This window comes from Protopterus annectens, chromosome 6.part0 (genome assembly GCF_019279795.1).
Source record: "Protopterus annectens isolate FY-2018-M chromosome 6.part0, PAN1.0, whole genome shotgun sequence".
In the NCBI taxonomy this organism is placed as follows: Eukaryota; Metazoa; Chordata; order Ceratodontiformes; family Protopteridae; genus Protopterus; species Protopterus annectens.
This window is the reverse complement of record NC_056737.1, coordinates 1,030,902,423-1,030,918,616: the sequence shown is the minus strand read 5'-3', so window position 1 is coordinate 1,030,918,616 and position 16,194 is coordinate 1,030,902,423. Positions and strand designations below refer to the sequence as shown.

The 16,194-nt window shown below is 49.3% G+C and overlaps 1 protein-coding gene across 2 annotated transcripts in view; it reads left to right on the top strand.

The window, feature by feature from the left end:
* Window positions 1-16,194, top strand: part of VRK1 (VRK serine/threonine kinase 1) — an 867,990-nt gene that overhangs the window by 286,169 nt on the left and 565,627 nt on the right. For both annotated transcript variants that reach the window (XM_044074643.1, XM_044074644.1), the window contains exon 6: window positions 6,096-6,204. In XM_044074643.1, the coding sequence (XP_043930578.1) occupies window positions 6,096-6,204 (109 nt within the window). The remainder of the gene's footprint in view (window positions 1-6,095; window positions 6,205-16,194) is intronic.

The window sequence follows — 16,194 nt, the reverse complement described above, 5'->3', positions numbered from 1 at the left end:
GTAGGATATTCATTTGTCTGCAACCTGTGGGTTATGGATCCGATATCGGATCCGAACCGGCATAGTTTTCCAGCTATGGATCCAAGCTCTCAGCTCCTCCCTCACCCATATGCCCTGCTCTACCCTCATGACCCCAGATCTTGTTTGCAGCTGGTAACTAGATGTGGATTTCAACTCTCAGCTAAGTGGATTTTTTTTGGATTCAAAAATAGAATATTTTTGCTTTCTTTAACTTTTTTTGTTGTGTAGTTTTTGTTTCCTATAAGTATAGACTGTTTTCAGTTTAATTTTTATTTTAGTAGTAATTTTTATTCCTCCCTCGCTGAGTGCGTGAAGTGTGTGAGGCCTGTGTGCTTCTTTATTGTTGTTTTAGGTTACTTTTGGTAACTTTAGCTTAACTTTGACTATGGCTGATCAGCCTAAGTCAATTTTTCCTTCCCATAAGCTCTCACCGGCTGATGGCCACACTTTCGGTGTGTTAAGTGTTGGGGTTGAACACCTCACATCTGGTTGTTCCATTTGTGCAGGGTTCAACCCCAGGGCACTGGAGAGGGAGGTCCCCAAGCTGGTCTTGGCGGGTCTTTTACCGCCCGGACTCTCCGACCTCCCTCCGCTCCTTGACCCTCTCGGCTGCAGTTGTTCCCACTGTGGCACCCCTCCTGTTCCTGGGACTCAAACTCCCGCTCAGGACAGGAGAGGGATGCATCTAAAAGGACGAGAGGGAGAAAGCAAGCGGCGGGCCGAGACCTCTGTTTCGCCCCCGCCCAGCAAGCGGGCTTTCTCCCGGCCTTCTTGGTGGTCCTCCCCTCCTCTCGCCCCGGCCCTGTGTGTGCACCGGGTCCTGAGGAGGAGGAGACCCGTCGAGGAGGCATTCCAGGATGCAGATCTGGACGGATGATGAGAAGGTTCATCCAGGCCCAGATGCAGATGGGAGTGCTTGCCTCCCCACGGGAGCTCAACACCCTTTTAGCCCCCCCTATTGCTTCTTCGACTAGCGCGCTGTTGGAGCAACACTGCGAGGGGAGGCGCCGGGCGAGAGCCGGAGGCATAGTGTACTTCGATGGACCCGATCTCGGGCCTGGATCCGAGCCGATCGGGGATCAGTGCTCGCCCGCGCCCGTCTGTGTCGGAGCGCACTGTCGCCGATCCCCGTGCTTGGTGGGCTCGATCCGCTCCGATCATCCGAGGGGGAGTTAGCCGGATCCTTTGTTGAGAAGTCGTCTCCCTTTTTTTGATGTAGTGCCTCTGCACTGGGCCAGGCTTCCACCCGGCCCCTGGGACAGCCAAGTTGCTCCCATGGAGCAAATTGCTGTTAGTCACTCACTGAAGACACGGACTTGGAGGAAGGGAAGGCTCCCCACGGTCACCCCGAGGATGTCTCCCGGAGACATCATGGAAATGCTCCTCCGTATAGGGGTGGTCTGCCCCAAGTCTTCCTCGGACGAGTCCGTGTTCTTGGAGGCATTGGCCCGTCTACCTCTTGGGTGTCTCCCCTGCCGACCCCTGGTGGACCTTATTACCACCAGGGCGACACCATGGAGCCAATTCCCAAAGACCTGACAGGATCCTTAGCCCGCCTCCGACAGGACCCATTGGAGTATGGGGCCTCCTGTAGGTGCCATGTTGGTGGCGGCGGCCACAAAGGGGGAACTGGCTCAGGAGAGTCCCTCAGTCCACCCACCGAGCAAGGAGTCTCGGATGATGGACCGCAGCGGATGTTCAGTTACCTTCTCGGTAAGGAGCTGAACTATTTTGGCATATATTATATTGGGATGCAGCGACTTATTAAGGAGTACGCTGCATCCAAGTCCATTTCGGAGGAGGACAGAGCTCTGCACTCCACCAAAATGGCCACTCTTAGGTCAGTCACAAATACTTCTATGCGGCTACTCTCCCATGCTGGACAGGACTGGTCACTAGGCGTCAGGCCTGGCTCCGCCACTGCGATTTTCAGCCTTCAAAGGCGCCCTTTGATGGTTCTGCTCTGTTTGGCAAGACCGTTTCGTTGACCCAGGCGAGAAGGGGACGGGGCTGTCTGCTTCTCTGCACCCCAGAGGCCCTATTCTAGGAACCAAAAGGGTCAGAAGAAGATGTGGTTCGGAAGTCGCAGCAGTCCCAGCCTGCTCCGGACAACCAGTCCTTCCGTGGCAGAGGAGGACAGGGAGCCCTAGAGGCAGAGGGGCTCCCAGAAACGTCCAGGGAACCTTTCTCTGACTGAGGTTGCCCGACTGCTCTACTCTGGAGGCAGTCGGGGGCGCCAGGGCACCTAGCGGCATGGGAGTCCATAACATCGGACCGCTGGGTTCTCCAAATCATATCCAGGGATATCGCATTCCTTTCCTTCACCTTCCAAAGATGAAGTCCCTCCCAGACGTACCACCCGGTCAAAGGGAGGCCGCTTTGGCAGAAATTGGCCATCTGCTAGAGAAAAGAGCCATCCAGCCCGTTCCTCCAGACCAGATCGGATCAGGGTTCTACTCCAGGTTCTTTTTAGTGCCAAAAAAGACGGGGGAACTAAGACCAATCCTAGACCTCTCTCTCTTGAATCTGGCAGTCCCCAAAGAAAAATTCGAATGGTCACTCTACAATCTATTCTCCCCTTCTGGGAGAAGGCCACTGGATGTGCTCGATAGATCTCAAGGACGCTGTACTACCACATCCTAATGGACAGACAGGAGGTTTCTCCGCGCTGGGAGCCAGTCACTACCAGTTCGGGTCCTTCCTTTGGTCTCACCACAGCCCCCAGGGTGTTTACCAAAGTACTAGCAGTGGTAGCGGCCCACCTGAGGCTTCAGGGGTGCAGGTCTTTCCCTACCTGGACGACTGGCTCCTTACCGCCCAACAAGGCATCTACTTCTCTCGTGAGACTCCTTTCTCCATCTTGCTCCATTTCTGGGCATCACAATAAATACAAACAAGTCCAACCTGGCACCCACTCAGCTCTTAGATTTCATAGGGGCCAGACTAGACACAAGGAGTTCTGAGCCTTCCTCACTGCGGACAGAGTTCTAAATCTGCAGCTCCAGGTGGGGGGCATTCTCCATTCATGTTCTGTTGCAGCGGAGTTGGTCCTGAGGGCGCTAGGGTCCATGGCCGTCGATAGCACTTCTTCCTCTTGCCAGGCTCAATATCGCATTCTACAGTGGGCGCTCTTAGTACAGTGGTCATACCTTGCTCTCCCATGCATCATCCCATAGCGATCAGCAAGGCTTGCAGCGGTCCCTCTTGTGGTGGCTCCACTCCCGGATCTCCACTTGTGCTTCTCCCCTCTCGCCACGGTGACCACGGGCGCCTCCGCCTCGGGTGGGGGGCACTTTGGCGGACAGTCCAAGGCACGTGGAGCGATTCAGAGACCTTACTGCATATCAATGTTCTAGAGATGAGAGCAGTGCTCTTAGCGTTGCTAGCACTTCAGGACTTTCTTCCCTTGGGAACAATTATTCAATCGGACAATATGTCTGTTGTCTGGTACATCAACAAGCAAGGGGAACAAGGTCTTACCCTCTTTGTCGAGAGGCCATGAGAGTTTGGGAATGGGCAATCTCCACCAATCGCTTTCTCATAGCAGCACATTCGGGTCGGTCCAACATCCTAGCGGACAAGCTCAGTCGCACCATTCTGACCCCTTACGAGTGGTCTCTCAATTGTCAAGTAGCGGACGCATATTCGCACGGGGGGAAACCCCTTCTTGCGATCTTTTGCTTCTCCCTCAAACACCAAGTCGACAGTTTTTCGCTCTAATACCTCCACCGGAGGTACCCCAAAGGCGCTCTGGTGCATGCTTGGCCACCCGGTCTTCTGTATGCCTATCCACCCTTGCCTCTGATGCTGCAAGTTCTTCAGAAAGCCTCTCGGGTGGGTTGCAGAATGATTCTCATTGCTCCATTCTGGCCTCGACAGATCTGGTTCCCCTTCCTAAGGTCTCACTCGGTGAATCCTCCTTGGATTCTAGATCCCATTCGGATCTGATATCCCATCCATCCTGCATTCCTCCTCCGAACCTGGACAACCTGAAGCTGACCGCTTGGCTGCTCCAGTTCCACTCTTGATAAGGACTCGGTATTTCTTCTCCGGTAAAGGCTATTTTGGTGGCGGCTCATAAACCATCCACTAGAAAGGTTTACGAAGCAAATGGAAACGTTCTCTGTGTGTGGAGCAAAGCGGTCTAGATCCTTCACGGTTCCTCTCCCTGTAGTGCTTGATTTTCTAACCTCTCTTTAATGATGGTGCCAGCAGTTCCACAGTCAAAGTTCAACTGGCGGCAATTTCTCACTATCACATTGGTCAGGAGTCTAATCCTCTTATGTCAGCCAAATTGTGCAAAACATTTCTTAAGGGTACTTTCCTTCTCAGGCCCCTATAAAGCAAGCAGTTCCTCCTTGGGACCTTTCTTTGGTCCTACAGGCCTTGACCGCTCCCCTTTCGAGCCCGGCTACAGTGGATCTCAAATTCTTGTCTTACAAGACAGCCTTTTTGGTAGCCATTACATCAGCCAAGAGAGTGTCTGAACTTCAAGCTTTATCAGCCAAACCTCCTTACTTGGTTTTATCTGTCTTCCTCAGGACCAACCCGTCCTTCCTTCCTAAAATTGCTTCTGAAGCAAACATCAATCAATCCATTAACCTCCTGTTTTCTTCCTAAGTATGAAAACAAAGGTGAATATAGGCTACACTCACTAGATGTTCACAGGCAACTAAGATTTTATCTCAACAGGACAGCTGGTCATAGGCAATCCGACCAGCTGTTTATTTCCTTTGCAAAATTCAATTTGGGCAAGCCAATTTCCAAAGTTTCTCTGTCCGCTGGATTTCTCAGTGCATTTTATTGGCTTATCAAGCGTCAGGAAGGGAGGTGTTCATGCCCATTCAACCCGGTCAGTATCTACCTCGGCAGCCTTCAAGGCTAGGATTCCTCTAGATGATATTTGTGCAGCAGCCACGTGGGCTTCATCTCATACATTTATTTCCCACTATAAGTTGGATCTTGCATCTAGGGTAGAGCATCCTTTGGCTCAGCGGTGCTCGAATATCCTTCCATGATGGCGCCCAAGATTCAGGTAGCTGGGGACTCTGTCCCACAGGTTGCAGACAAATGAATATCCTACTTCAGATTTAGAAGTTATGTACTCACCATAACGTTCCATCTGAGTAGGTGTATTCATTTGTCTGCAACTCATCCGCCTTCCTATCCCCCTGGCCTTTCAGTTTCCTGCATATTACTTGTTACCCTTTTTAGGGTATTGTTGCTTTGGCAAACTCGATCTGAGGTCATGAGGGTAGAGCAGGGCATTATGGGTGAGGGGAGGAGCTGAGAGCTTGGATCCATAGCTGGAAAACTATGCGGGATCCGATATCGGATCCATAACCCACAGGTTGCAGACAAATGAATACACCTACTCAGATGGAACGTTATGGTGAGTACATAACTTCTAATTTTGCTCTGGTCGCATGGCAACACACTATTCTACTTTTTTTGTAATACCTTACTGAAAACCTTTTGAATAACTGCTAAAGGCAGAATTGTAGTGAAATACTGAGCCTTAAAAGTGATCACATTAAGACAGCTCTGTAGCCATTGATGAGGACTAGTTCAAGTATGTGTTTCTTACTGTTGTACTGTACCCCGACCTTTTGCTTTAAAAAGGAGGGGTAGAAATGCAAGGTTATGTTGTAGAAGCCTGAACAGTAAGACTGTTTTGCAAATGAGGCCAGAGATCCCAAGACATACTCAGAAGCCTGAAACTCAAATGACTAAACAGCATTACTTTTGAGCCCAGCATAAAACAAAATGAATGATGCATCCCGTATACTCCTGTACTTGTTCTCATTGAGATTGCATTATCTCCACATACAATCGCACTTTTTCACTAGTTAATTGTTTAGCATTTGCCATTAAAATTTAATAGTGGTTTTCTACTCATGAGTTTCAAGCTATATTTGTCTTCTCTTTTTTTCTGACTTTATTTTCTAACGTGATGCAGTGAAGACTTTTGCATTAAAACCAAAGCACAGTCACCACTGAAGCAGACGTAAACAGTTTTGGCTACTGTAACCTAGTCAGATGATGACATTTTCAAAATTTTTGTTTGCATTTAGTTACAGATTTATGGTGATGGATCGTTTTGGATCAGACCTACAGAAGATTTTTGAAAGTAATGGAAAACGATTTTCTCACAAAACCGTGCTGCAGTTAGGCTTAAGATTGGTAAGTTTGCCTTGTTTTTATATATTTTATTGAATAAACTTGCTAGAGAATATTGTAGGAAAACATGTCTGAGCTTTGGTAAGTTGACTATATCCATCAGATCACATAAGCACTTGGGTCATTGAAGCACAGGTACCAGTATGACTCATAGTTCATGTGCAAGTAAATGATACGAGACTTTCCTCCTTGGAATATACGACTAGAGACATAATGGATCTCTCGGATTGTCTGTCCCCAGTCCAGTATGAGCCTAAAATTGAGCAGTATTCTACCTTATCCAATGATAGTGCCACAATATGAACAGAAAATAATTGACTTTAATAATTGGCTTAGTTTTGGTGCTCTTGAAAGTGAGTACAATATTTCTTAGCCTGGGAGGATATGGTTGATGGATCACACTACTCTGCCAGGGATGGTCTGCATCTGTCCCCTCTAGGCTTTTGAATATTGGCTAAAATCTTATCCACCTACATAGTGCCTTTTTTAGGCATTTTAGGCACCTGATAAATCATCCAACATAGAATCAACCCAAGAAAATCTAAAGGTGTTACTGCTTAGTGCTAACAGTCTAAACAGACTCCTCCTCCCTGCAAGCTTCCACACTCTGGAGACTAGACTTCTCTGCAGTTACTGAGATTTGGTTAAAAGCCTTAGAGAATACCCAGTAGTGCAGGGCTGTAAAGCTTTCCACATTTAGACCTGTTACTGCACAGGAAGAGACAAAAACTCGTGTCAGAATTTGTATTAAAAAAAAAAAAAAAAAAAGACTGCTTCAGGAATGGTCAAACAGTATAATTTGCTCGAGTTTCTCCACCTCTAAATTTACACAGGTGAAGTTCCATACCATATCTGGGCAAGCTGTATGTTATTCCTTTGTGACCCAGAAAACCCGTAACACATAACTTAAATATACTGGAGACTTATTAATGGGTGACTTTAACTGTGTCACTGTAAACTGTGAATCCTACACTGCTCCTAACATGTAGGCCCAAAGATTCCTGGACTTTGTAAACAAAAAACTTGGACCAGATAGTGCACCTAGTATACCGACTGACATCCTAGACCTATTCCTCTCCAACGTGGGAGAACATTGCATTCCCTCTGAGTGCATTGTTCTAGTCCAGTTGGACCATAAAGCTCTCTCTTTTTGAAATAAAAATAAAACCTTGAGACACCAGGTAACCCTGGAACTTTTTGGAAATTATATCTAGGCAAACTTCGTATGTCTAGGTAACACTGTGGCAAAATGTTAAGTCCCCCAACCAGGGGAACATGGCTGTGTACCCAGAATCATTCACAAGAACCCTACTGCAGTCATGTATACAGCTGTATAGAGGACGCTGTGCCTACCCAAAATAAATTCATGACAAACTGAAAAAACAAGCCACCATGTTGGTATTGCATCTTCAATAGATCATATAACAAAAGGAAAAATATCTAGACCAAAAATTGGTGGTGCAATGCCCAGCAAGGTAAGCACTCCATATCAAACTAAGTAAAACAAATTGGGGATTGATTAATTAATTAATTAATTAATTAATTAATTAATTAATTAATTAATTAATTAATTAATTCAGCCAAAGCCATATTTGAGGTAAAAGTAGCCTCCCAAGCTGAGGGCAACCAGAAGGCATTCTTCAGTTATGTCTGAAACCTAAAAAGCAGTGCACAACAATGTGGTAATCTACTTGTAAATGGAGCCACCTGCACTGAACCTGAGGACGCAGAAAACCTACTGGCCCATAAATTCGGCTCCAATTTTACCCCCACTTTCTCCCCCGATTACCTGTCTAGAAATGCCCCCAGCAATAGCCCCCTAGCTATCACCAGAGAAACTAGGTCCTCAATGTGCTGTCCAAGGCAAAATGCACTGCATTGATGGGACCTAATAATATTTCAGGAGGCCTCTTTAATAGTATGAAACCTGACCTTTTGGGGCTTCTAGAAGCATGATGCTTGATGCTTGACCTGTCATGCATCTTTTTCGATCAAACAACATTGGCCTCCCATGCAGCTAAGATTGCAGGTGTACCCTGCAATGCCCATCTTTCAGTTGTAGCCTCCAACTACCAGGCAAATGGAGGACTGCAGCTGTTATCCTACTACACAAGGGCAGGCCATCCATGGACCCAAGAAACTACAGACTCATAACTCTGACTACATGCAAAGTAATGGAAAGAAACATGATGACATAGGAAACCTTCAGGCACTGGATCCAACCCTGGTTTCATCAAACGAAGATCATGCCTAGTCAACCTGGTGGGCGACTTAAAGGTTGTCACCAAAACAATGGATGGAGGGTAAAATGGTGCATACTGTCGACCTTGATCTAGCTGAAGCATTTGACATAGTTCCCCCACTCAGAAATTGTAGACAAGCTCACTGAATTGGACACAAACTCCAATCTCACCTACTATTAGCCAACTGGTTCACGCATAGGACCCAAGAACACCACAAAAAGGCCGGTCGCTAGAGATGTCTATCAAGGTTTGGTGCTGGGGCTTCTCACAGAAGTAGATGTAAAACATCAGAGGCCTCTGGCTGACCAGCTTTGCAGATGAGTGCAAATTAGGTGCAGCCACTGAATTCCCTTCAGGACACAAACATCCTTCAAAAAGGCCTGGCAAACTAATAACTGGTGCTAGAGTCATGGCCTGAAACTGAATGCCAAGAAGTGCATAATATCCATCAGCGGATGTGGCCATATTTTCTGATTTTTCTACATTAATACTAACACCTGTAAGACCTAATAATCAGGGATGTGGGAGCACATGTAGACAGCAGCTTGGCCTTTGGCTGTCATGTGTCTACAGTGGTAAGAAAATCAATCCATGTTGCACAACTTATAAACAAGGGTATGGCATTGAGGCCAGTGATGCCATTGCTCCATTGCATTCTGCCGTCAAAAAAAAACATTAATAGTGTACAGTGTGCCTGAGCAGGGATATGCAGAGATTCATAACAAAAAAGATTACATGATACAGGAAACCAATCCTAAGCAGACCACCGCAAAGTATTCCCCTTATTCTTTGTCTCCTAGAGATGCAGCATATGCCTGGGCTATAAAGCTTTCTCTGATCCACACTTTATGGACCTGTTGCACATCTTCAAAACAAATGACACCAGAAACACACAGTCAGGGATGTAAACCTAGTCAACAAAAATAGAATATGCAGAAGGACAGATTTGTCTGAGAGGCTGCCCCTTCTCTGTAACGGGTCTTCCATCTGTTTGAAGCAGTGTTCCCCTGCACTTATTCAAGCAAAACTTGGATCAGTGGATGGGGAATCAAAAAATTTACTCCTGGTCTGGCACCCATGTCTGTTAGAAGGAGAGGAAGCTTGTAAATACTCAACCACTCGTACCCAAATTTATTGTACCCCCCACATAATTTATGGGACCAGTACATTTCTAATATTTCTGGGAAGCATAGCTAAGCTTAAAAAGGCCCTTTAGGGTCTTTCGCCTAATATTTTTGTTTTTCATAGTATGGTTTAGCAGCATCCAGGGAGTAATTTAATGGCATTACCTAGAGTTAGGATGTTCCTGACAGGTGGACAGTCTCATCACCTGGGGGTCCAGAGGTGAGCCAAACTAATATAAAAAACAGTAGCTACCCAAACCTTAAGGTAAGTAGCATTTGGTATCTGTCCATCTGTGGTGTAAATCATAGAGGAGGGATAAACACTGGCCTATTGGCATGAGTCTTCGGGTGTTGCTTGCTGTTGCAGAGGAATTTTTGACGTTGGGGAAAAAATCTCAGGAAACTGTTAATTTCTTTAGATCTTTATTTGTATAGAAGCAGATAAGCACTGTGTTGATCCGTTTGAGAATTCTGCAGGTTTATAAACACTTAATATGGACATGTCCTAGGTAAAGACTGCTTATGGGTGCGTTCTCCCATGCGTGAGAGGGCCTGGGGTGACTGGGAAGGCATTTACTATAGGAATTCGCCTTCCATTTGATCTGAAGTAGGAGATTCATTTGTCTGCAACCTGTGGGTTATGGATCCGATATCGGATCCGAACCGGCATGGTTTACCAGCTATGGATCCAAGCTCTCAGCTCCTCCCCTCACCCATAATGCCCTGCTCTACCCTCATGACCTCTGATCTCGTTTGCCGCGCATGGTGACCAGATTGTTTTTCCAGCTCTCCAGCTAAGTGATAGTTTCAGTGTTTAAATTGTAAAATTTAAATAATTTTTTGGTTGATTTGTGTGAAAGTGTAGGTTTCCCTTTTTGTATTATTACTTTTTTTTAGAGTTTAATCTAAAATTTATATCCCTTCCCTCGCTGGTAGCGTAGTGTGTGTGTTGGGCCTGTGAGTGATTTTTGTTTTAGTTACTTTCCTTAGTTATAGTAACTGTTATTTGTTAGCTTGGGTTGTCTGAGCAGCCCAAGGCTATTTTTTCTAAATGCTCCGAGTGTGGCCATGAGCTTTCCCCAGCTGATGGCCACACTCGGTGTGTTAGATGCCTGGGGGTTGAACACCTCACATCTGGATGTTCCATTTGTGCAGGGTTCAACCCCAGGGCATTGAAGGAGCGGAGGTCCAAGCTTGTTTTGGCGGGCTTTTTACCGCCGGACTCTGCTCCGACCTCCGCTCCTTCGGGGGTAACCGTCCCCACGGTTATTCCTCTCGGCTCCCCTCCTCCTCCTGGGACTCAACTTCCCGCTTCTGGTTCGGAGGAGAGGGATGCTAGAAAAAGGGACCGGAGGGAGAAGCACCATAAGCGGCGGGCCGAGACCTCTGTTTCGGCCCCGCCAGCCAAGCGGGCTTCTCCCCCGGCTCCATTGTCGGCTGGATCTCCTCCTCCTCGGCTCCGGTCTCCAGTGTGTTTTTCACCGGGACCTGAGGAGGAGGAGACCCGATCTCCGTCGAGGCTATCGAGGAGGCACTCAAGGCCTACCTCGGTAGCCTCGTCGAGATCAACGTACAGCCTATCTGATGCTGATCTGGACTGGATGATGAGAAGGTTCATCCAGGCCCAGATGCAGATGGGAGTGCTCTTGCCTCCCCCCCCCGGGGGGGAGCTCGACCCCCTTTTTCAAGCCGATTGCTCCTTCTCCGACCCGCTGCCCGGGTTCGGAGCAGTTGGAGCCGAGCAGCTTCGGAGCCGGGGGTGGGTCGGCGCCGATAGTACTCGGTACTTCGGATCCAACCCTGCCCTCGAGTGCATCGGATCCGACCTCTCGGAGCCTGGATCCGAGCCTCGGATCCGGGGGGATCAGTGCTCCTTCAGCGCCGTCTGTGTCGGAGCGCACTGTCCCTTCGGATCAGAGCGCTTCGGCGCCGGCTCCGATCCACTCTTCGGATCCGAGGGGGAGCCGATTGTCTTTGGTCGAGGTCGGCTCCCCTTCGGCCTTTGATGTAGTGGAGAGGGCCCTGTTGAGGGTCTCCGGACCCCCGGTACTTGTTTCGGCTCCGTCCCGCGCTCCCTCTGCACTGGGTCAGGCTTCCACCATCCGGCCCTTGGGACAGCCCGCTTCTGTGCCCCAAGCTGTTCCCCTGGAACAGGTTGCTGCTTGCGAGGAGTCCTCTGACAGCCCCCCAGAGGATGTTCCTCGCAAGCATACGTGCAAAAGGAGGCACATTGACTCCCCCGAGTCTCTCACGGAAGGCACTGATTTGGAGGAAGGGGAAGGCTCCCCACGGTCACCCCCCGAGGATGTCTCATTTGGAGACATCATGGAAATGCTCCGTATAAGGGGGGGGGGGGTGGTCTGCCCCCAAGTCTTCCTCGGACGAGTCCGTGTTCTTGGAGGCATTTGAAGCGGGCCCGTCTACCTCTTGGGTGTCCCCTCCTGCCGACCCCCTGGTAGACCTCATTACCACCAGGGCGTGGAAGGAACCGGACACCGTGGAGCCAATCCCTAAGAGGCCCGACAGGATCCTCAGCCCACCGTCCGACCGTGCCCATTGGAGTAAGGGGCCTCCGGTAGATGCCATGTTAACGGCGGCGGCCACCAAGAGGGAACTTGCTCAGGAGAGTCCCTCAGTCCATCCCCCGAGCAAGGAGTCTCGGATGATGGACCGCTTGGGGAAGCGGATGTTTAGTTCAGCGACCTTCTCGGTAAGGGCGCTGAACTACCTGGCACACGTCATTAGGATGCAGCGAGATCTCATTAAAGAATACGCTGCATCTCCCCCAGAGTCCATGTCGGAGGAGGACAAAGGACTGCACTCCACCCGCATGGCCACTCTTAGATCAGTTACCAATACCTCTATGCGGCTACTCTCCCATGCTACGGAAGGCGCCGCTAGAGCCGCAGGGGCAGGTCTAGTCACTAGACGTCAGGCCTGGCTCCGTCATTGCGATTTCTCTGAGCCCTTCAAAGCGTCATTTGCGAACGCCCCCTTTGATGGTTCTGCCCTCTTTGGCAAAACCGTTTGCGACACTTTGACCCAGAGCGAGAAGGACGGGAAGACGCTGTCTGCCGTCTGAATCCGCTTCTCTGCACCCCAGAGGCCCTATTCTAGGAACCAAAAGGGTCAGAAGAAGATGTGGTTCCGGAAGTCGCAGCAATCCCAGCCTGCTCCGGACAACCAGTCCTTCCGTGGCAGAGGAGGACAGGGAGGACGCCGCCCTAGAGGCAGAGGGGCTCCCAGGAACTTCGGGTCCAGAGAACCCTTCTCTGAACGGCCCGCGCAGCAACCCTGAGGGGTTGCCCGGCTGCTCCACTCTGGAGGCAGTCTGGGGACGTTCGGGGCACCTAGCGGCATGGGAGTCCATAACATCAGACCGCTGGGTTCTCCAGATCATATCCAGAGGATACCGCATCCCTTTTCGTCACTTACCAAAGTTGAAGTCCCTCCCAGACGTTCCACCCGCTCAGCGGGAGGGCGCTTTGGCAGAAATTGGCGATCTGCTAAAGAAAAGAGCCAGCCAGCCCGTCCCCAGATCGGATCAGGGTTCTACTCCAGGTTCTTTTAGTGCCAAAAAAGACGGGGGATCTAAGACCAATTTTAGACCTTTCTCTCTTGAACCTGGCAGTTCCCAAGGAAAAATTCCGAATGGTCACTCTGCAATCTATTCTCCCCCTTCTGGGAGAAAATCACTGGATGTGTTCTATAGACCTCAAAGATGCGTACTACCACATCCTAATGGACAGGCGCTGCAGGAGGTTCCTCCGCTTCCGGCTGGGAGCCAGTCACTACCAGTTCCGGGTCCTTCCCTTTGGTCTCACCACAGCCCCCAGGGTGTTCACCAAAGTATTAGCAGTGGTAGCGGCCCACCTGAGGCTTCAGGGGGTGCAGGTCTTCCCCTACCTGGACGACTGGCTCCTTACCGCCCCAACAAGGCATCTACTACTATTGGCGCGAGACTCCTTTCTCCATCTTGCTCCCAATCTGGGCATTACAATAAATACAAAGAAATCCAACCTGGCGCCCACAAAGCTCTTAGATTTTATAGGGGCCAGGTTAGACACAAGGAGTTTAAAAGCCTTCCTCACTGCGGACAGAGTTCAAAATCTGCAGCTCCAGCTCCAGGTGCGGGCCATTCTCCACTCAAGTTCTGTTCCGGCGGAGTTGGTCCTGAGGGCTCTAGGGTCCATGGCGTCTGCTATAGCACTTCTTCCTCTTGCCAGGCTCAATATGCGCATCCTCCAGTGGACTCTCTCTTAGTACAGTGGTCATACCTTGCTCTCCCTATGCATCATCCCATTGCGATCAGCAAGGCTTGCAAGCGGTCCCTCCTGTGGTGGCTTCACTCCCCAGATCTCCACGGAGGCCGCCCATTTTGTGCTTCTCCCCCTCTCGCCACGGTGACCACGGACGCCTCCCGCCTCGGGTGGGGGGGGGGCATTTTGCGGGCCGGACCGTCCAAGGCACGTGGAATGATTCAGAGACCTTACTGCATATCAACATTCTAGAGATGAGAGCAGTGCTCTTAGCGTTGCTAGCACTTCAGGACTTTCTTCCCTTGGGAACAATTGCGATTCAATCGGACAACATGTCAGTTGTCTGGTACATCAACAAGCAAGGGGGAACGAGGTCTTACCCTCTTTGTCGAGAAGCCATGAGAGTTTGGGAATGGGCAATCTCCACCAACCGCTTTCTAATAGCAACGCACATTCCGGGTCGGTCCAACATCCTGGCGGACAAGCTCAGTCGCACCATTCTGACCCCTTACGAGTGGTCTCTCAATTTTCAAGTAGTGGAACGCATATTCGCACGGTGGGGACTCCTTCATGCGATCTTTTGCCTCTCCCTCAAACACCAAGTGCGACAGTTTTTTCGCTCTGATACCTCCTCCAGGAGGTTCTCCAAGAGACGCTCTGGTGCATGCTTGGCCACCCGGTCTTCTGTATGCTTATCCACCCTTGCCTCTGATGCTCCAAGTTCTTCAGAAAGCCTCTCGGGTGGGTTGCAGAATGATTCTCATTGCTCCGTTTTGGCCTCGACAGATCTGGTTCCCCTTCCTAAGGTCTCACTCGGTGAATCCTCCTTGGATTCTAGATCCCATTCCGGATCTGATATCTCATCCATCCAGCATATCTCCTCTGAACCTGGACAACCTGAAGCTGACCGCTTGGCTGCTCCAGTTCCACTCTTGATCAGGACTACCGGTATTTCGTCCCCTGTTAAGGCGATCCTGGTGGCAGCTCATAAACCGTCCACTAGGAAAGTCTACCGCAGCAAGTGGAAGCGGTTTTCTTTGTGGGCGGAGCGGCAAGGCCTGAATCCCTTCACAGTTCCTCTCCCTTTAGTGCTTGATTTCTTAACCACTCTTTTTAACGATGGTGCCAGCAGTTCCACAGTCAAAGTACAACTGGCGGCAATTTCACATTATCACATTGGTTATGACTCTAGTCCACTCATGTCAGCCAAGTTGTGTAAAATTTTCCTTAAAGGTACTTTCCTTCTCAGGCCCCCTGTAAAACAAGCGGTTCCTCCCTGGGACCTTTCCTTAGTTCTCCAGGCCTTGACCCCCCCCCCCCCTTCGAACCAGCAGCTACGGTGGATCTCAAATTCTTGTCTTTCAAGACGGCTTTTTTAGTAGCCATTACATCGGCCAAAAGAGTTTCAGAGCTCCAAGCATTATCAGCTAAACCTCCTTACTTGGTCTTTCATCCGGACCGTGTTTACCTCAGGACCAACCCGTCCTTTCTTCCTAAAGTAGCTTCTGAAGCAAACATTAATCAATCCATTAACCTCCCTGTTTTCTTTCCTAAATATGAAAACAAAGGTGAATACAAGCTTCACTCCTTAGATGTTCACAGGCAACTTAGATTTTATCTAAACAGAACGGCTGGTCATAGGCAATCTGACCAGTTGTTCATTTCCTTTGCTAAATTTAATTTGGGCAAGCCAATTTCTAAAGTCTCTCTGTCTCACTGGATTTCACAGTGTATCTTATTGGCTTATCAAGCTTCAGGAAGGCCCGCACCGGAGGGTGTACACACCCATTCAACCCGGTCAGTATCTACCTCGGCAGCCTTTAAGGCTAGGATTCCTCTAGATGATATTTGTGCAGCAGCCACGTGGGCTTCATCTCATACTTTTATTTCCCACTACAAGTTGGATCTTGCATCTAGGGTAGAGCATCCTTTGGCTCAGCGGTGCTCGGAATATCCTTCCATGATGGCTGCCCAAGATTCAGGTAGCTGGGGACTCTGTCCCACAGGTTGCAGACAAATGAATCTCCTACTTCAGATTTAGAAGTTATGTACTCACCATAACGTTCCATCTGAGTAGGTGTATTCATTTGTCTGCAACCATCCCGCCCTCCTATCCCCCTGGCCTTTCAGTTTCCTGCATATTATGTGTTACCCTTTTCAGGGTGTTCTTGCTGTTGGCAAACTCTATCTGAGGTCATGAGGGTAGAGCAGGGCATTATGGGTGAGGGGAGGAGCTGAGAGCTTGGATCCATAGCTGGTAAACCATGCCGGTTCGGATCCGATATCGGATCCATAACCCACAGGTTGCAGACAAATGAATACACCTACTCAGATGGAACGTTATGGTGAGTACATAACTTCTAATTC